Source organism: Pelophylax lessonae (genome assembly GCF_965119305.1).
Source record: "Pelophylax lessonae genome assembly, chromosome: 9".
Lineage (NCBI taxonomy): Eukaryota > Metazoa > Chordata > Amphibia > Anura > Ranidae > Pelophylax > Pelophylax lessonae.
The window spans coordinates 258200163-258222172 of NC_138776.1; the positions used below are offsets into that span (position 1 = coordinate 258200163).

General features: G+C 47.2%; 1 protein-coding gene across 1 annotated transcript in view; it reads right to left on the reverse strand.

The window, feature by feature from the left end:
- Positions 1 to 22010, reverse strand: part of LOC309564405 (uncharacterized protein) — a 338567-nt gene that overhangs the window by 192729 nt on the left and 123828 nt on the right. Inside the window, 1 exon segment of the mRNA XM_082269033.1 lies at positions 21847 to 21981. Coding sequence (XP_082125159.1) covers positions 21847 to 21981 — 135 coding nt within the window.

Consider the following 22010-nt stretch of genomic DNA (forward strand, 5'->3'; position numbering starts at 1 on the left):
TCTGTGTATTATGTAGTCCTGTACCCAGCGCTCTATGTATTATGCAGTCCTATACCCAGCGCTCTGTGTATTATGCAATCCTGTACCCAGTGCTCTGTGTATTATGCAGTCCTGTGCCCAGCGCTCTGTGTATTATGCAATCCTGTGCCCAGCCCTCTGTGTATTATGCAATCCTGTGCCCAGCGCTCTGTATATTATGCAGTCCTGTCCCCAGCGCTCTGTGTATTATATAGTCCTATCCCCGGGGCTCTGTGTATTATGTAGTCCTGTCCCTAGCGCTCTGTGTATTATGTAGTCCTGTGCCTAGTGCATTATGCAGTCCTGTACCCAGCGCTCTGTGTATTATGCAATCCTGTGCCCAGTGCTCTGTGTATTATGCAATCCTGTGCCCAGCGCTCTGTGTATTATGCAGTCCTGTGCCCAGCGCTCTGTGTATTATGTAGTCCTGTGCCCAGTGCTCTGTGTATTATGCAGTCCTGTGCCCAGCACTCTGTGTATTATGCAGTCCTGTGCCCAGCGCGCTGTGTATTATGCAGTCCTGTGCCCAGCGCTCTGTGTATTATGCAGTCCTGTGCCAGTTGCAAATAAAAAAAAAAATATGTCCCCGGATTTCTTTTTAAAAATCTGGTCACCCTAATAGACACTCCTAAACCTTGTGGACAGCCTTCCCAGAAGAGTTGAAGCTGTTATAGCTGGAAATGTTGGGCCAGCTCAATATTGAACCCGGTGGCTGGGCAGAACCCTTTGGCACATCTTCGCAGGAGCCAGAATGGTGGTGCTGGAGGGGGGAGGGCTCAGCAAATGGACAAAGGACTGAACTCTACTAATGAAGACATCATTAGTCCATATAGTAAATTTCTGTACATGAGTGTGTATCAACATCTGTTGAAGATAAACGTCACAGCAAATATTGAGGAAGAGAGGATGGACATGACAGTAATTTACTGGGTGTAAATATAAAATAATATCATATTACCTCCTCTGCTGCCAGCTACAACGTATCTTCTCTTCTTCCTACCAACTAACCCCAAACTTCCCCATTAGACCACTACCTCACTTCCTGTCTCTAGATCTTTTCCTATTTTGACCTGACATCACTTCCTGTTTCCGACAGAATTATGAAATTGGGAAGTGACATTATACACATCGGTTCCAGGTCAATAACAGAAGAAAAAAAAAAAAAGCGAACAGACGCCCAAAGTTTTTAGCTAAAAACGCCTAAAAAAACACTCAAAAACGCCAATGCAAAAAAGCTAAAAAACGCTGAAAAACTCACTACAAAGCTAGTGGCGTTCTTATAATATCCAGTGTGCATAAGGTAAAGCTAAAAAGTCAATTTAAAAAGGTGCAGCACTGCCTTTAGAAAGAAAAGTCTGCTTATGAAGTCCATATTGAGGCCCAGATCCTATAGATGAAACCCCTCCATTGGCAGAATCCGGGCACATAGGGGGTGTCAAATATTTATAAAATCCACTTGTATGGCAGAACTGGAAGATGTCCATGTATGGTTCAGGTTCAAATATATTCTAAAGCCTCGTACACACGCAACCATTATCGGCCGACCGATCGGCCGTCTTTTGTCTAGTGTTGTTGTGTTGGTTGAAATGTGCTCTAGACTGCACACAAATTTTCTCGGCCAACAACAACCAACTTCAGAATTGATTTCATGTGCTGGTTTACTTTCCGTGTGTTTTTTCTTCTCTGAGCATGCCCAGTCTTGCTCATCAGATTTTTGTCTGCCGAAATCTGTACTGACTGACCGAAAATCGGCCGTTCTGTTGACGGCCAACAGAAATTTTATAGCTTGCACACCAGATTTTGTTCGGCCAAAAAGTCGGAGTCGGTTGTCGAAAGCATCATACTAACAAGCCGAAAATCGGCCGATCGGACGTTGGCCGAAAATTCACAGCCAACTATCGATGCATGTGTACGAGGCTTTAGGAAAAGCAATAATTGAAGACGTGCTGCAAAATACTGTAAGGGTTCTAAACCAGGTAGATTGAGGCTTAAAGCACATCTACTGCCAGGCTACAGACATTCATAAACATTTTATCAAGCAAGAAATAAGCCTTAAAACAAGTAGCTACAGACACAACTGACCCTCAAAGTTCTAAAAAGGAAGTCATCTCACCATTCTACTAACCTCACCCACCTACCTGTGCTCCTTTACTGCATTTACATTAGATATTAGATGGCCTGCAGGCCGTCAAGTCACTGCTGGGAGGGGTGGTGGAGAAAAGCCTGCAACTTATGCCTCGTTTCCACTGAGCGGTACGGTTCGGTACAGTTCAATACGGTTCGGAACGGTACACCTTGATCAGGCTTGCGTTTCCACCGCCAACAGTACCTCAGCTTAACAGTACCTCAACAGTGTAGCTCCACCCTGTTGGTACGGTACTAATGTGCTTTGTACCCCAACGAAAGGGTCCCAAAAAAGTGGTATGGTTCGGAATTAGGGTACCATTCACAACTTTTGACAATGGAAACTGCAAAAATGACGTACCGAACCGTAATGCTCAGTGGAAACGAGGCATAAGAGAATATACTGTACATCCATAAAGCGATTTTGCAGTAAACATGGAGGATTAATATTCACAGTTCCAGCAAGTACAGGTCAATGAGGGCTTGTTGTAGAGCTTATTTAAAGTCTTAGGAAATGTCCACAGCTTGACCATAGGTTCTCTTTAAAATAAACATGTACTGAAGATTTGGTAGACCGATTAGCACAACAGACTGGCTCAAAATATTGAAGAAAATGTCAACAGCAGCTGATTCATCTCACACACATTTGCTTTAACCTCCCTGGCGGTCTGATTATGTCCGAATTTTTGTGCTAAAAGCCATACATTGTTTTCCATGGAAATCTGGTGTTTTATATTTTAGGCCTGTAAAGGCTTGTATGCACTAGAAGAAAATCGGGCGAACGTTTTCATCCAAAGAATTTTCGTACGATTTTCGTATAGTGTGTACAGAACTTTCTACAGACGATTCAAAATTTTTGAACGAAAATTCTCAAAGGGGCAAACTCCAAAATGTTTCTCGTACGGGAAAAAGCTAACGATTTTCGTTTAACGTGTACCCTTTTCGTACGATCAGAAAAGAAAGACTGTGCATGATCAGAAACAATAAACAACAAAAAAAGCCTTTGTCTTACGAGAATTTTCATACAAATTCTCGTAAGAAAATTCTTTCATTGGTTCAGATTTGCTGTGAAACAACGAGGAAAATCGGACAATCGTTTGTCCGATTTTCTTATAGTGTGTACCCCAATTTATTCTTAGGAATAACTCACTTAAATCAGTCCAAACAAGAGTCTAGTAGACTTCCCGGGTATGATAAAGTTTGAAACACGAAATCGTAAATTATAATGTAATAATAATAAATTTCATTAAATTCTTCATTGTTTTTGAAGTGGAGATATTTCATTATGAGGGAGAATCTGTACTCTGACATGACCGTGCCAAAGAATGGAGTGGCAAATAATGTATTGGTTGCCAATACCACTTCTGCAGGGGTTTCCCCACCACTCCCTGAAGAATTATTAGGCCCAGAAATTTCCAAATGTCATCTTTGGTCAGTGGTTCCCACTTTCTGGATCTTGCAAACTTCCGATGCATAGCACATTGTTGCTCTTTGTAACTATTTTTTCAATAACATCATCGGTCAGAAATAATTGTAGGTATGCCAAGGGGTTGTCATGGTCAACGTCAACTTTCATACCAGGTGCTCCATTAAATGGGAATCTTGGGGGGTGCTGCCTGATCCGTACCGCTGTCAATAGAGCACCAAGTCTACACATCACTGAGCTCAGTCGCAGAATCGTCGATGTCGTCACTTTTAGTACCTGATGATGAATTTTCCCAAAAATCGCTATCGCTCAGTTCTTCAAAATATTCCCGATTCACCGTCGCCGTTTTCCAGTTTGTCCAAAAGCGTTTCTGAGCTAAGAACGGTTTTTGGACGCCATGGACGTTATCAGTTTTCCAGGCAAAAAGTACAGGCAGGACACTGGAAAAGCCTCTAGGTGAAATGAAGTACAGGCAGGACACTGGAAAAGCCTCTAGGTGAAATGTCATGATACAGAGTTGTAATATCCTAACAGAGTACACTGTATCATGTTTTTATTTTTTGAATCTCGCAGCGCTTGCAGGGTAGGGAACCGGAAGGTGCCGGCTTCCGCCGAACACACAGCGGGAGGATGGTTGGAGGACGGCGGGGGATCGCAGGACAAGGTAAGTTTGATTCTAGGGTAATCTCGAGTGTGTGGCTAAGGGTTGCCGCTTTTGGCACTGTATATTAACCCCGAGTCACATTCTGGAATACCCCTAGGGAGGTTAAAAAGAACCCAAAACGAGCGTATGTCAGTGATATTAAATTATAAAATGAAGATGTTTGAGAAAGTATGGGAACCATGGATCCGATATCTAACTGGTGACTCCTAGACTCATGGCCGGCTGACTGGGTTCTGGGACTGTGGGGTTCGGAGTGTGGGATCTTGTCCAATTCTCCTCTTTACTCTCTTTTTCTACTCTAAAACTTTGTTGTCATCCTTTTTGGGTCCTCCCAATTGTCCTGCTTGAACATGGAAGGTGATGACAGTCCTTAGGGATGAAGTCACGACACTAGTTGGTATAATTTTGTTTTCTTGTTCTGTAACGAGAGCTTGATGTGCCTTTTTTATTTTATACAAAAAATATGATTTTATACTGCATGAGAGAGAGCCCACAAAGTTGGAAAGTTCCATATAGTTTGAGAAGATCTTCATTGTTCTAAGAAGACGTATTTGCATGGACTTACAGTTCTTTGATAGACGTTGGACACTTGTGGAAGACATGTACTCTTTATTATATCATTGCATTTTATTTGTTATTGTGAAATACTTTAATAAAAACATTGCAACGTAAAAAGAACCCAAAAATGGTACTAAAGCCACATATCAGAAACTACTAGAAGTGTCAATTTCTGCCTAAACAGCATTTCATTCTATCCAATTCGGCATACACTACAAAAGCTAAATGGTAGATTTCTGCATCTGTCTGGCCAGCATAAGACAATACATTTATTTCACTCTGCATAAAGGGCTGGTATCTCAAAAAAATACTTGAGGAAAAAAAATATTTGGCCCCCCCACCTCCCAACACGCCATTGTATTGTAGCACCACCCCCGCAGGAGCTGCTGATTATATTATTGGGTCTACACCCTGCCTAACAACCCAATCAAATTGGCTCGATCCCTCCTCAGGCACAACTGACCCAGAATAGGACTAGACTATCAAATGGATACACAGATTGGAATACAATACTTCAATATGCAACAATACCTTGTTACCTTCTTGAATGGTAGTCCTTCTGGGTGACACAATAGAACAGCACACATGATTGTAATTAACCAAACTTAGTTTACAATATATCAAATTGAGTAGGGGAGATACAATACAATACAATACAAGCCCATAAAAGGTTATTTAAAACAGCTTTAAAAAGATAAAAGAATACCCCCACACTCCTCCTGCATTAAGGCTAGACACAGTACCAGGTAGGTAGGCCTATCTGAGTCCCCCCCCCCAGAGTTCTCTTCTTTCTTGTTGATCTTCGCTAGCAAGGTTATTGAATAGAGCTCATTTGTAATCCAGATTAGGAATAAAGATCAGAGAGAGAGAAACAACGAGCTGTTAGTTGTCACCGCAGGGTGTCTGCGTAGCTGAGCAATAACTTCTGCGAGAGAGATAAACCTCTGGCGACTCCTTTACAGACCTTACTGTTTGTCTATGAGTCTCCTGAGAAAGTATGCTGATAAACCCCGGGGTTTTATCACCTCCTGTTGCGCTACCGCTATCTGTAGATCAAACTATCTCTTCGGCAGATAAAGTCAGTTATTGGGCAGGTGCCCTCTCACCAACAGAAGTTTTCTCCTTCGCGCGCTTCCACTGCGGTCTCAGTCCTGTGGCTATATGCCAGCCGCGCGAGGTCCTTCTGGCGGATGACCTCCCGTCTCTGCAAACAGCAGTATGACCTCCAGGAATGTGCCTCGTGCTTAAGATGGGACGGTTCCACGTCGTCCCTCCAGGCTAAGAGGCTCTGGCCCAATATCCAGTGTCAGTCCTTCACTCTCGCTCGCTGGTTCCTCAGAGTCCAGCGCAGAAAGGCGCCCCCTTCGCGCGCTTCCCTCTTCCTTTAAATAACTTCCCCCATAGTGCCGTGCGGTGCAGCCGTGCACCCTGGATCTTGCAAAGCAGCCTGGGAGATGTAGTTTCTTCATCTTGTGAAAAGGAAGTCACAGCCCGGGAAATTCCATGCAGCTACCACTAGAGGGAGCCTAGTTCCTTCCCACATATCAAACAGTGTCTTTAGGCATTATTAACCCCGCTACACACTCCCCCCACTTGAGAAACTTTGGTCCCCAAAGAGGTCAACAGTATGTACCCTAGTGCATAGGTTGGCATTATACAACAAAAACATTAACATTTTGCTGAAATAAGTCAATCTGAATGTATCCAATTTTGTATTCTGATAACAGTGCAACAGTAAAACGATAAAGTGCAATTAATAAGCAAATAAGTGATTTCTACAGTGTTAATATAGTGCTGATTTCTAGTGCTTTCATATAGTGCTCCCCTAAAAAGCACATGTGCATTTGCAATTTCTTAAACACTTACATCTTAAAGTTTGTGTTGTAAAAAAAAACATCAAAAGGTGAGAAAAAGAAAAAAACATATAGTGAGGTCAGAGCAACAAAATGTGCACAAACATTAACTCACAAAGTAAACCAAACTGTGAACATCAAAAACTGTGCTTATTAAAATGGCCAAACCCAATATCCTTATGTACAAACTTAAATGCAAACGTTTTCTACTTCAATACTTTGTTCTCATGATCTCTCACAGACCCCCCGAAACTTGGGTGGCTTATACAGTTGTGCCTGGGGGTGAGCTAGGGTTGTCCCCCCACCAGATCTACAGTGGAGGAGCTAGGCTGGTCAGGAGATCTTTTGGAGGTAAAAACAGCTTCGTCCGAACATTCACCCAATTGATCATAGGTCAGTCTCTTGGGTGGGTGAATGACTCTCCTTTCCCTCTGTTCCCGTGGAGGCATGCTCTCAGAGGTACTAGGATCAGGCACTTCTGAGGATTCTTCAATGTCCACCTCCTCATGTTCCAACACAGAGGAACCTGATGGTTCAAGAGAGGTCAGTTCTTCTTCAGAGAAGGGTGCAACCTCCTCCTCAGGATCTTCATCCTCAGCTGCTTCTTCTGGAAGCATATGAAAGGGTATGAATTCAGGGGCTTCTGCCCGAAGGGCTCCTCTATCAGCCAAGTCAGATGAAGACAGGGAGGCAGGTGTGGGTTCTGGCAACTGAGATGACCACAACCAGTCGGGTACCTCCTCTTCATCTTCCAAATCTTCAGATGGAGAACTTCCCTCTCCCTCATCTGGGAGCGTCGTCTGAGATCTGGTAACTGGTCTGGACCGGCGAGAAGTCGAAGGGGCCTCTGACAAGTCTTCCACAGGGGGCATACGAACCGCTTCAGAGAGAGGCAGCAAATGGTTCCGATGCCAAGCCTTCAATGGACCCACACTTCCTTCAGGCCGAATTTGGTACACAGGAAGGTTTGGCAGTTGCTTGCAGATAACATAAGGTTGGGACTTCCAGCGGTCTGCCAACTTGTGTTTTCCCGGGACACCCAAGTTTCTCAACAAAACCCTGTCCCCTGGTTGCAGGTCATGGATCCGAACTTTTAGGTCGAAATTTTTTTTATTCCGCAGTCCACGTTGATCAGATGTGGCCTGAGCCTTGTCATAGGCCGCTTTCAGACTCTTCCGCAGTCGGTCCACATATCCTCTATGCGATGCTGAAGAGGTATGATCAGGCGAAATGCCAAAGGCCAAATCCACTGGCAACCGAGCCTCCCTTCCAAACATCAGCCGATAAGGGGAATATCCAGTAGCATCACTGACAGTGCTGTTGTAGGCATGCACAATGGCAGCTACGTGCTTGCCCCAATGCTGTTTCTTCTCTGAGCTCAAAGTCCCCAACATATCCAAAAGAGTCCTGTTAAATCGTTCAGGCTGGGCATCCCCCTGTGGATGGTAGGGAGTGGTTCTAGTCTTTTGAATGCCTAACATATCTAACAGTCTCTTGATCAGTCTGCTTTCAAAGTCCCTTCCCTGATCAGAATGGAGGCGTTGTGGTAACCCATAATGTACAAAGAACTTCTCTACAAGAACTTTGGCTACCGTTGAGGCCTTCTGATCCCTGGTTGGGAATGCTTGAGCATATCTGGTAAAATGGTCTGTTACCACAAGGACATTCCCCTGGCCACTCAGATCAGGCTCTAAGCAAAGGAAATCAATGCACACCAGCTCCATGGGTCCCTGACTTTGTAGATGGCCCATTGGGGCTGCTTGACGTGGCAGAGTCTTCCTCTGTATACACCGGACACAAGAATGACAGTATCCTTCAACTTCGGCCCTCATACAAGGCCAGTAGAACCTGTCCCTGACAAGCTGAAAGGTTCTTTCGGGCCCCAGATGGCCATGATTATCATGAAGAGCGGCCAGAACTCCCTCTCTGTATTTAGCTGGTAAGAACAGTTGCCACTTCTCCTCCAGATCTTCAGATGGACCTCTCCGGTAGGCCACTCCTTCTCTGATCTGTAACCGGGTCCACTCTCTATGTAACAGACGGGCCCCCTGAGGGGAGTCAGTTAGAAGCAACTCAGGGCTCTGGATCTCCAGGGCTTCCAAGAGAAGTTTTCCCAAAGGGTCTTCCAACTGCTCCTTCCGCAAGTCCCTTTTGGACAGCCGGGGCAAACCCTCCCCTTCAACTTGGGTCACCTGGCAGTAGCATTTGGGTACTCCGATAGCCGAAACCCCAATCTCTTCTGCTCTTGACCCTCCTCGGGATCGAAATTCAGTTCCCTGATATAGGGCACGCACCCCTTCTGGAGCCAAATGAGTCCATTCTTCCACAGGTTCCTGTGGAACATGCAACCTTCTGGATAGGGCATCTGCATCCCTATTTCCGATTCCTGGCCGATACTTCAGGCTAAAATTGAAGCTAGAGAGGGCAGCCAACCATCGATGTCCTGTTGCATCCAGCTTGGCCGTAATCAACAGATAGGTGAGGGGATTATTATCTGTCTTGACAATGAATTCAGCTCCGTACAGGTAGTCTTTCAATTTGTCAACCACTGCCCACTTCAAGGCCAAGAATTCAAGTTTGTGAGTAGGATAATTCCTTTCAGCAGGCAGTAGGCTTCTGCTCACATAGGCAACAGGTCGCAGATGACCCTCATGCTCCTGGTAAAGTACCCCCCCCAGCCCATCTCGGCTGGCATCAACATGTAGTTCATATGGTTTTGTGGGGTCCGCATAGGCCAACACAGGGGCAGTGGTTAGGGTTTCCTTCAGCTGGACAAAGGCCCCTTCACATTCCGGGGTCCACTGATCCTGGATGGATTCCTTAGCCTTCCGGGGTCCCATGGTGGACTTCACCGGCTTTACCAACTCAGGGACATCATCTTCTTCATTCTTCAGGAGCTCATTTAGGGGTCGGGCAATCTGGGCGAACCCCTCCACAAACCTCCTGTAATAGGAGCAAAAGCCCAAAAATGACCGGAGTTCGGTCACATTTGTGGGTCTGGGCCAGGAAGCAACAGCATCCAGCTTGTCCGGGTCAGTGGCCACCCCTTCTTCAGACACGATATGGCCCAGGTAATGGACCGAGGACTGATAGAATTGGCACTTCTCAGGAGAAAGTTTCAGACCTTCTTCATGTAGCCTCTTCAAGACCTTTTCCAACCTCTCCTCATGTTCTTCCAAAGTTCTGCCAAACACGATAACATCATCCAAGTATACCAGTACCTCTATCAAATTCATATCTCCAACGGTCCTCTCCATCAGCCTTTGGAAGGTAGCAGGGGCCCCGGACAACCCCTGAGGCATGCGATTGAACTCAAAGAACCCCACAGGGGTGATGAAGGCTGTTTTCTCCCGATCTTCAGGGTGCATGGGGATCTGATAATACCCACTCTTTAAGTCCATCACACTGAACCACTTCGCCCCTGACAGACTCTGTAGGGCATCTTCGATTCGAGGAGTGGTATACTGGTCTGGGATGGTTCTTCTGTTCAGAGTTCGGTAGTCGATACAAAGCCTCAAAGATCCATTTTTCTTCCGGACTACCACTATCGGGGAAGCATACGGGCTCCTGGATTCTCGGATAATCCCGATCTTTTTGAGCTCTGCCAGCTGTTGACGTAGATCTTCTAAGTCACCTAAGGGGACTCGCCAGACTCTCTCCCTGAAAGGCTTGTCCTCACTCAGGCGGATCTTATGAGTGGCGCTCCTGGCACATCCCACGTCAAACTCGTCCTTAGAGAATATTTCCCTCCATCGAGCAAGTTGTGCCTTGGCCCTCTTCACCCATTCCGGCGGGAGGGCAGCGCTTCCAGAGCAGAGCTCCTCTATAACCGCTTCACCCTGTTCCTTTTCTTTGAAATCAATGGGGGCAACTGGGGTAGCCGGGTTGACTTGGCCCAGGAGCACTCTGGCCGGTACCTTCACTGGTGTAATAGAGGTGTTTCTGACACTCACTAAAACCCTTCCACGGTTTTCCTGTAACACCTTCAAAGGGATCACCTCAGGGATCACTTCTATCCCTCTCTGTCTCTCCTTTTGACCTGATTCAAAGATAATGAAGGGACCCGGCTGTTGCCATGTGAGTTTAACAGAAGCCTTAAAACAGGCCACCTCTCCTGGCTGTAAGACCTTTTCTGCTCTATCCAGCTTCCAGAGTCGTCCAACTCCTTCTGCGGGGGTCTCTTGCTCCAACACTAATCGTTGGTAGGCCTGCCGTAGCATGGGATGGATCCTTGGCGCCTGAGCATCTTGTCCCTGGACCAGTTGTATCAGAAGGCGCCTTACCAGGTCAGTGTTTGTTCCTACGATGAGAGAGCTTTTGTTGGCCCCTGGTGGACGAGGACAGACCACCGCTAAGGTGTCGAAGGTTTCCGCTTCACCAGCCACTGATGGATCAAAGGTCAACTTGATTGGCAGATACCCGTCATAGGGAAAACTTTGGGTCCCAATACCCCATATCTCCAGATCTTCCAACTTCTGCAAAGGTAGATGGGTAAGATATTTATCATAGAAGTCTCTATACAAAAGAGTCACCTGGGCCCCTGTGTCAAGGAGGGCTCTTGTGTAAATTCCTTCCACCTGAACCGAGACCACTGGGGAGGGCCCGACCAAGTTAGTTGGGAATTCTCTTGATGTAGCCTTGTTGTCTGATTCAGTTCTCTGTACCCTGGCCCTCTTCTCCTTTTTCTTCCTTGATCTGGGCCCCCGCTGAACCCGGTGCGCATTGATTTTCCTTCCCTCAGTAACCCGGAGTCTAGAACTGGGGATGTTGTATTTGGGCCTGACCCCCTGACTCGGTTTCCCTGATCCTGCACCACTCCTGGAGTCCCTTAAAACTGGCGGACACCCGGTTGACTCCTTCACCGGTGTCCTCTGAAGTTTCCCGCTGGCTCGCGAGCTTTCGTGGCAACCTTTCCTGAGCTGGGACATACCCTTCTAACATGCCCAACTCCCCCGCAGTTGAAACAAGTTAACAATCTTGCAGGCCGTGGCTCTGGATCTATGCTGAGACTAACAGGTTCATCTGGCCTCTCCGATATACTCCCCTTGGGTAGAGTGGATACCTGACCAGTCAGGATGGACACCATTTCTATCAACTGAGACACTTGGGTCTTTAGGAGTTCAACTTGAGAGTCACCCTCTTCCACACTTATCACTCCAACCCGGGCAGTTGAGTCAAACTGCCGACTTTTCTTCTTGTTGTCCAACATGACCTCTTCCTCTCTGACCATTCGAATCAGGTCGGGGTATTCTAGAATGCCGCCATCTCGACGAGTTCGTAACAGTATGGCAATGGGATCTAAAGGTTGAGCCCCTTTCAGAACCTGTCGTGCACGAGTCTCATCTATTTTCCGGGGGTCTATTCCTTTCTTTAACAGAATCTGGTGGATAATCCTATCCAGACGTTTAATGAATTCGGACAACTTCTCCCCCTCTTCTTGATAACAGTGGTCCAACTGGTAGAGAAGTTCAGCCGCGTTCTCCGTCCGACCAAACACATCTTGCAGAATGTCCAAATAATCCTGTGCAGTGCAGTTCTTCTTGCTAAGCTTTAGATTACGTACAGCCTCTAATGCAGGTCCCCTTAAACTCTCTGTGATCCTCTGCTTCTTGTGCTGTTCTGGTACCTCCCATTCCTCCAAAGCCTGAGTGGCGGTATCTAGCCACTCTTCGAACCCATCTTCTGCTGAAGGCACAGGCTGTTTCCCAGAGAATGTCCGGAGCTTCCTATATCCAGTCATCAGATAGCTCGAGGAGTCCCTGCTACATTTTGCCACAATCTCCCCAAGAACAGCACACAGTTCTGAGCTAAAAGTCGACAAAGGTGATGACTCAGGATGCCCTTCTTGGGCACCTTTTTCTTGGCTGGATACCCCAGGGGTGGTGGATGAGGGACCCGCAGTAGGAACTCCTGGATGTATCAGGAAAAGTTCTGTTTGGTCAATAGTTTTTACACTGTTTCCATTGAAATAATCAGGGACCCCTTTCCTCCACTCACACAGTGCATACGTGTGTGGGGCAGTGGTGTCAGTTTTTATGTCAATCACCCAGAATTTCCTGTCTGTGGATAGTGCCCTTAAAACAGGGAGGAGCTTTTCTTCAGTCCAGGCTTCTCCCTTGATTTCAACTACCAGGCCATTTTCCACTATGACATTCTCTTCCTTGCACCACTCAGCAGCAGCGACAGGATCCATTTCTGCGTGGGAGGGGATTCTGGGGCTGAGAGGGTTGTGTTACAGGACTGTAGAAATCCCGGACGAGCCCCCACGTGTAGCACCACCCCCGCAGGAGCTGCTGATTATATTATTGGGTCTACACCCTGCCTAACAACCCAATCAAATTGGCTCGATCCCTCCTCAGGCACAACTGACCCAGAATAGGACTAGACTATCAAATGGATACACAGATTGGAATACAATACTTCAATATGCAACAATACCTTGTTACCTTCTTGAATGGTAGTCCTTCTGGGTGACACAATAGAACAGCACACAGGATTGTAATTAACCAAACTTAGTTTACTATATATCAAATTGAGTAGAAGAGATACAATACAATACAATACAAGCCCATAAAAGGTTATTTAAAACAGCTTTAAAAAGATAAAAGAATACCCCCACACTCCTCCTGCATTAAGGCTAGACACAGTACCAGGTAGGTAGGCCTATCTGAGTCCCCCCCCCAGAGTTCTCTTCTTTCTTGTTGATCTTCGCTAGCAAGGTTATTGAATAGAGCTCATTTGTAATCCAGATTAGGAATAAAGATCAGAGAGAGAGAAACAACGAGCTGTTAGTTGTCACCGCAGGGTGTCTGCGTAGCTGAGCAATAACTTCTGCGAGAGAGATAAACCTCTGGCGACTCCTTTACAGACCTTACTGTTTGTCTATGAGTCTCCTGAGAAAGTATGCTGATAAACCCCGGGGTTTTATCACCTCCTGTTGCGCTACCGCTATCTGTAGATCAAACTATCTCTTCGGCAGATAAAGTCAGTTATTGGGCAGGTGCCCTCTCACCAACAGAAGTTTTCTCCTTCGCGCGCTTCCACTGCGGTCTCAGTCCTGTGGCTATATGCCAGCCGCGCGAGGTCCTTCTGGCGGATGACCTCCCGTCTCTGCAAACAGCAGTATGACCTCCAGGAATGTGCCTCGTGCTTAAGATGGGACGGTTCCACGTCGTCCCTCCAGGCTAAGAGGCTCTGGCCCAATATCCAGTGTCAGTCCTTCACTCTCGCTCGCTGGTTCCTCAGAGTCCAGCGCAGAAAGGCGCCCCCTTCGCGCGCTTCCCTCTTCCTTTAAATAACTTCCCCCATAGTGCCGTGCGGTGCAGCCGTGCACCCTGGATCTTGCAAAGCAGCCTGGGAGATGTAGTTTCTTCATCTTGTGAAAAGGAAGTCACAGCCCGGGAAATTCCATGCAGCTACCACTAGAGGGAGCCTAGTTCCTTCCCACATATCAAACAGTGTCTTTAGGCATGTTTAACCCCGCTACAGTATTTTTCTCCACATGCAGAACAAGCTGTCTGGCAAAATGGCACAGAGCAGAGATTTCAATGGTGACTTTTCTATTTATATGGTTTTAAAGTGAGCACCAGTAAAAACCATTGTACATTTGTCAAAAGCATGGGTCTCCAAACTTTCTAAACAAAAGGACAGTTTACTGCCCTTCAGACGTTAGGGGGGCCCAGACTGTGGCCACTGGAAATAGAAAATGTCCCGGCACCAGTGGGAGTAAACAAAGTCCCATCTTTGGTGTCACTGGCAGCAGCTGTGCCCCATCATTGGTGTCACTGGCAGGAGCTGTGCCCCATCATTAGTGTCACTGGCAGGAGCTGTGCCCCATCACTGGTGTCAGTGGGAGGAGCTGTGCCCCATCATTGTTCTCATTGGGAGGAATTGTGCCCCTTCGTTGGTGTCATTGAGAGGAATAGTGCCCCAACATTTGTGTCACTGGCAGGAGCTGTGCCCCATCGCTGGTTTCATTGGAAGGAATTGTGCCCCTTCGCTGGTGTCATTGGGAGGAATAGTGCCCCATCATTGGTGTCAGTGGGAGGAATAGTGCCCCATCATTGGTGTCAGTGGGAGGAATAGTGCCCCATCATTGGTGTCAGTGGGAGGAATAGTGCCCCATCATTGGTGTCAGTGGGAGGAGCTCAGCCCCATCATTGGGAGGAATAGGGCCCCATCATTGGTGTCAGTGGGAGGAATAGTGCCCCATCATTGGTGTCATTGGGAGGAATTGTGTCCCTTTGTTGGTGTCAGTGGGAGGAATAATGCCTCATCATTGGTATCAGTGGGAGGAATAGTGCCCCATCATTGGTATCAGTGGGAGGAATAGTGCCCCATCATTGGTATCAGTGGGAGGAATAGTGCCTCATCATTGGTATCAGTGGGAGGAATAGTGCCCATCATTGGTATCAGTGGGAGGAATAGTGCCCCATCATTGGTGTCAGTGGAAGGAATAGTGCCCCATCATTGGTATCAGTGGGAGGAATAGTGCCCCATCATTGGTGTCAGTGGGAGGAATAGTGCCCCATCATTGGTGTCAGTGGGAGGAATAGTGCCCCATCATTGGTGTCATTGGGAGGAATTGTGTCCCTTTGTTGGTGTCAGTGGGAGGAATAATGCCTCATCATTGGTATCAGTGGGAGGAATAGTGCCCCATCATTGGTATCAGTGGGAGGAATAGTGCCCATCATTGGTATCAGTGGGAGGAATAGTGCCCATCATTGGTATCAGTGGGAGGAATAGTGCCCCATCATTGGTGTCAGTGGAAGGAATAGTGCCCCATCATTGGTATCAGTGGGAGGAATAGTGCCCCATCATTGGTGTCAGTGGGAGGAATAGTGCCCCATCATTGGTGTCAGTGGGAGGAATAGTGCCCCATCATTGGTGTCAGTGGGAGGAATAGTACCCCTTTGTTACTGTCAGTGGGAGGAATAGTGCCCCACCATTGGTGTCACTGGCAGGAGCTGTGCCTCATCGTTGGTGTCAGTGGGAGGAATTATGTCCCATCGTTGGTGTCAGAGGATAAAATATTGCTGCATGGGTCAGATAAAAGCGAGCAAAGGCCTGCATCCGGCCCCAGGTCCGCAGTTTGGAGACCACTGGTCAAAATAATCAGCAGGGGCTTTCCCTCTAATGTCCAATCGGAAGTATTATTTCTTGCAGTCTGAATGCATTGAGGACGCTGTGCAAACGTGTCTAACAAGGTTTCCTTTCTGAGCGAAAGATTTCCCGCACTCAGTACACGAATAAGGACGCTCACCCGTGTGGGTTCTCATGTGTTTACCAAGGTCTCCATTTAGAGTGAAGGATTTCCCGCACTCTGAACATGAATAAGGACGCTCACCCGTGTGAATTCTCTGGTGTCTAACAAGGTCTCCTTTTAGAGTGAAGAATTTCCTGCACTCAGAACATGAATGGGAATGCACATCCTTGTACTTTCTCTAAAGTTCATTAAGGTTATCTTTCTCAGGGAACGATTTCCCGCACTCTGAAAATGAAGAAGGTTGCTCACTTGTGTGACTTCTCTGGTGTTTCACTAGGGTTCCTTTCTGTGTGAAAGATTTCCCGCACTCTGAACATGAATAAGGACGCTCACCTGTATGAACTCTCTGGTGTCTAACAAGGTCTTTTTTTTGAGCGAAAGATTTCCAGCACTCTGAACACGAATAGAGACGCTCACCTGTGTGAATTCTCTGGTGTTTAACAAGGCTTCCTTTACAAGTGAAGGATTTCCCACACTCTGAACATGAATAGGGACGGTCACCCGTGTGAGATTTCTGGTGGTGAAGAAGAGAAGCTTGATAAGGGAAAGATTTCCCGCACTCTGAACACGAATAGGGACGCTCACCTGTGTGAACTCTCAGGTGTTTAACAAGGGCACTTTGATTAGTGAAAGATTTCCCACACTCTGAACATGAAAAAGGACGCTCACCAGTGTGAATTCTTAGATGGTCAGTAAGGTATCTTTTCCGAGTGAAAGATTTCCCGCATTCTGAACATGAAAATAGATTCTTGCCTCGGTGAACTCCTTCATGGGGTAAGGAAGATTCCTTGGGATTAGAAGGATCTGTTGATCTATCTGCAGTGTGAGAGCCTAAATTGATATTTGCAATCATAGTATGTGATTGGTGAGAAGATTCCCCCTGATCAGAGGGATCCATTGATGTCTCCGGACAGGAAGGTCTGTGATGGATATTTTGTGTATTTGGATTTCCTCCTGGAGGATCCTGTGTGATGACATTATCTTCTGACTTACAATCAGCAGATAATAGAAAATGTCTCTCCGAGGAATTCCCGACATCACATCCATCTGTTGAAAAGAAAATTTAAAAAATGGCAGTTGGTCACAAATAACTGGAGTTTTGGCTCCTCCTCCCCGTCAATGGAATAAGTGGAAATGCCGATCTCAAAGCTGGGCTCCTGTTCTCACTCCAAAACTGATCATAAAAATGTTCTGACTGGAGTCTGTATATGGTGCATTTTTTTTTTTTATTTATTTTAAAAGACCAAACATTTTAAAAAAAAAATGGATTTTTGTCTTACCGTAAAATCCCTTTCTCTGATGTTCATTGACGGACACAGCTCCAGATCTTCTTGACCCTTGGGTTTATGCTGCCCCCTACAGGAGTAGGACACTAGGCGGAAAACAATTGACTACGCCTATAGGGCAGTCCCAGGGGATATACTCCCACTTCCTGCTATAGGTCTTCAGTTTTGTAACAATCAGTGTCAGAAGAACAAAAAACCCAACTCAATAGAGGGGCGGGTGCTGTGTCCATCAATAAATAAGAATAAATAATAAGAAAATAAGAGAAAATGATTTTACGGTAAGACATAAATCCAGTTCTCTCTTTCGTTCACTGGTGGACACAGCTCCAGATCTTCTTGACCCTTTGGAAGTCCCAAAGCAGTGTCAACATGAGGGGTGGGAAGAACACAGCACGAAAATACACTCCCCAAGGGCTAAACATAGCCAACCAGGTAAAACAGGAGCTTAACCAGGAACAACTGGAGATCACCTGAAAAAAAACACCCTCAAAGAAGACCAATCCTCCTCCAACAGCGGCCTGCAAAACCTGGCGGCCAAAAGAAGCATCCGAAGATGCCAACACATCCACCTTATAAAATTTTGTGAAAGTGTGCACGGACGACCAGGTGGCCGCCTTGCAAACCTGCACTTCTGACGCCTGATGACGGAAAGCCCAAGAGGCACTACCTGTTCTGTCCACCAGACTTCTATTGAGATTACTTGTGTTAATGTTGTTTAAAAAAACATGTTGGGTTTTCTTGATTCACACAAGCAAGTTTTATGCAGAGCGCAGGCACCACCTACTGTTCTTTTTCGGTATAGCTTCAGTTCTGCAATAATTACATGTTGTAAACTCTCAGAATGTATTAAATAAAGTTGTTAGGAACCAGAGCATTCTGGGTAGGATTTCTACAGGAAGTGAATCAGCCACCATTTTGAAAAACATATCCCCCCCCCCAGCACCCGCTCCACACCCCCAAACAGAAAAACCAGGCATGACCACCACAGGGGGGTGGAGCTAGGCACGGGTGATGGGGGGGGTGGTCTGCAGAGGGATCCTGATAGTGAGGGGGAGTGACATGAGGGAAGGAAGGGCACTCGGGGGTCCGACCAACCCAGGGAGGGGCCCACATCCACCCCGAAAAACAACCAGAAGGGAGGGGGAACATTACTCACCACACCTTGAGACCAGGCAGGCACTGCTTCAGGCAGGCCATCTCACCATCTTGGAATGGGGATGCTGCGGGTCAGAGGCACGCTGCAACTAAGTCCTTGAACAGGGCTATGTGTTCTTGCGAAGTGTTTAACTCGCTGGCCAGCCCCCACCCAGTGGGGCTATGTCACAGCCAACCTAGCACAGAGCTAAGGTCGGGTCGCGCTCGCTGGCCAGACTGGGAAGACTGTAAGGATCTAGGATATCCAGTCCGTCGCCCAGTCTGGCATTTGATTGTAGTTCTCACAGGAACAGAAAATAATAAAAGAACAAAAAATTCAGTTTAAAAAGGAAAAAATGCCAGGACCAGAGATCCCAGCAAGGAACTAGGTCCTTACTCCTGACCAGGTAGTAAAAAACTGAAGACCTTTAGCAGGAAGTGGGAGTATACACCCTGGGACTGCCCTATAGGCATAGTCCAATTATTTTCCTGCCTAGTGTCCTACTCCTGTAGGGGGCAGCATAAACCCAAGGGCCAAGAAGATCTGGAGCTGTGTCCGTCAATGAACAAAAGAGAAAAAAAATTTTTCTTCCTTTCTGTTATATAATTTTGCAAATATGTAATTTTTCTTCTTCATTGATGTGCGCTGATGAGGCTGTATCCTTTAAAAAGTATTCATACCCCTTGAAATTTCCCACATTTTGTCATGTTACAACCAAAAACATAAATGTATTTTATTGGGATTTTATGTGATAGACCGACACAAAGTGGCACATAATTGTGAAGTGGAGGGAAAATGAGAAATGGTTTTCAACATTTTTTACCAATAAATCTGTGTAAAGTGTGCCATGCATTTGTATTCAGACCATTGAGACTCACACCACGCAATATACGACTTCCACGTACGATGATAAATCTTCCTAGAAGTCGCTTTTCTCGCTTTCAGCAGAGTGGGAATCACTGAAGCAGACAATCCCCTGTCCTTCAGCACCTGGCTTTCAACAGCCAAGCCATCAAAGCCAGCGACCGTAAAGCAGGATGGAAGATTGGCTCTTGAGACAGTAAATCCTCCCTGAGAGCAAGTTTCCAAGGAGCGTCTGCGACTAGCCTGACAAGGTCAGCGTACCAAGCTTGGTAGGGCCAGTCCGGAGCCACAAGAAGGACCGGAATCCCTTCCGCCTCGATCCTGCGAAGAAGTCTTGGCAGCAACTTGTGAGGGGGAAAGGCATACATCAGCTAATACTGACCCCATGGGGCCACCAGCGCATCTGCAGCGTCGCCAGAGGGTCCCAGGAGCGGGCCACAAACCTCTGTACTTTTCTGCTGACCCGAGACGCCAACAGATCTACATCTGGAGTGCCCCAATGAAGGCACTACTGCTGGAACACCTCTGGATGGAGAGACCATTCCCCCGCATTCAAGGCCTGTCGACTGAGGGTATCCGCCTGCCAATTTTCCACTCCTGGAATGTGAACAGCGGAGAGAGCTGGAACAAAACGTAACCTGCACCCCAGTCGCAGCTGCGTCCTCCAATTTCAGGGTCTCATGCACAGATACAACCCAGTGCTTCCACCAGCGCCTTATCTTGCGCGGCAGTGGAGGTAGAAATGTCATCCTCACTGTCAGAGGAGACAGGGTACGAGGTAGTGGACCCGGCAGGGAGACCCACGCCTGCAGTGGCTGAGTCAGACTCAGCACCTGAGACATCAGGTGAGGCAGGGGTAGGCGGAGGGCGTTTCTTAGCAACTCGCCCTTGGAAGACCACCTCCACCCGGGACACAAACGCTTCCAGGACCGCCAAAATTCGGTAGACAGCTGGGATCCGGAGGGCCCTGCGGCCTCCCCGAGGGGGTCAGGTGGGGACACATGATCTGTAGGGTCCATGTTGCACCAGGGGAACCGGTCAGCAAAAGCTGGAAAAAAATGACAGAAATTTTTTTTTAAATTCCCACTGCACTATAGTGCCCCCCGGAGGACAGGCAAGAGTGCTGGAGATCCCCAGCAGAAAGAAAGAGACCCCCCAGACTCACTGTACCAAGATGCAGCAGAAGGCCCAGAATGTCAGCACGTGTCAGCAGCAAGCTTGATCCAAAAAGGAAGGGATCTGAGATACCGCCCAGGGTGTAGGGAGGGGCTCCACCCACAGAAAAGCGCCTCCAGGAACTCCCATTCAAATTCCTATCAGAAAAAACACTGCAAAATGGCCATGTAGGGTGTACCAAGATGACCACTGAACTCCTCAGCACATGAGGTTACAAAGAAAAGGCTCCACAACAGGATAGATTGGCAGGTAAACCCTGGAGGTGCAGACAGAGACCCCCCCCCCCGCACTATAGTTCGTCCGCTCCCCCCCCCCCGCCTCCACTCCGGCCTGGAGCGCGGTTCCAGCCCCCGGGAGAAGGCCCAATAACCCGAGCGTGAGGGTGGGGGGGGAAGGTAGAAGATGGGGGTGTGTGATAGGACAGAGGGGAACCCTGGATTGTGAGGGTCTGACCGTCCCAGGGAGGGGCCCACGTCCACCCCAAAATCCGCCAGGGGAAGAGGGGGGAACATTTACTCACCATACCAGGACCACAGGTGGGCGCCATCTCCTGACAGGACCCCTCTCCGCCAAAGTGGGGGGGCTGTCGGCCAAATAGGACCGCTGTAACTCGGGCCTAGAGCCGGCCGTATGCCAGATGGCAGTGGCCAGTTTTATTAAATCGCCCCTACCGTGCGTATCTGGAATCAGGCGATGTGAATATCTGCTAATTATCGAACATTCTTCCCTGCACTACAATCCTTATATTGAGTAGAAAAATTAGACTGTGATCTGTTTCTTCCAAAGTGCTTATACTTACTTGTGTTGATGGGTGGAGAAATTTCATCCTGATCACTCTTCATAATCATTCCAACCTCCTCCATGGACGGCTGATCACCCCCCACATACGTCTCTACTTCTTCCTCTTCAACCTCAACTTTTATATCAATCTGTTCTTCACCCTAAACCCCAAAATAATAAAAAAATCTATTAAAAAGTTGAATTCCAGGCAGATACAGTATAAAAGTCACCTCACAAAGTTCAGAATCACTTCTGTACACCAAGTCCACCTACCTGATGATGGTGAGGGATGGTGTGATCTTCCTGTATGGAATCCCGGGAATACAGAGGACGGGGACATCTCTCTGGTGGGTTCCCATTACTGGATCCATCTGTAGGAAACACACACACTGACTGAATACATTGTTTCTATGTGTTTATCAGATGATGGGGGATCTAGGTGGATCCTCCGTACTGCTCTCTCCTTTACAATAAAGTCTCCTCTTACCCGGTGATGTGAGGGGCGGCTGATTCTCCATCATGACGTCCTTGTAGAGATCCTTGTGTCCTTCTAAATACTCCCACTCTTCCATGGAGAAATAGACAGTGACATCCTGACACCTTATAGGAACCTGACACACACAATGATACAGTCACCATCCAGACACATCCCTTGTCTGTTACTGGATAATGTCCCAGAATTCCCAGCACCGCTCACCTCTCCTGTCAGCAGCTCAGTGATCTTGTTGGTAACTTCTAGAATCTTCTTCTCATTATTCCTCTTGAGATTTAGGGATTGAGGTGAAGGAACTGTGATGGTTAAATGGTCACCAGACTTCACAAGAGGAAAACTCTGTAATGAAAGAGCAACAATGTCATGTG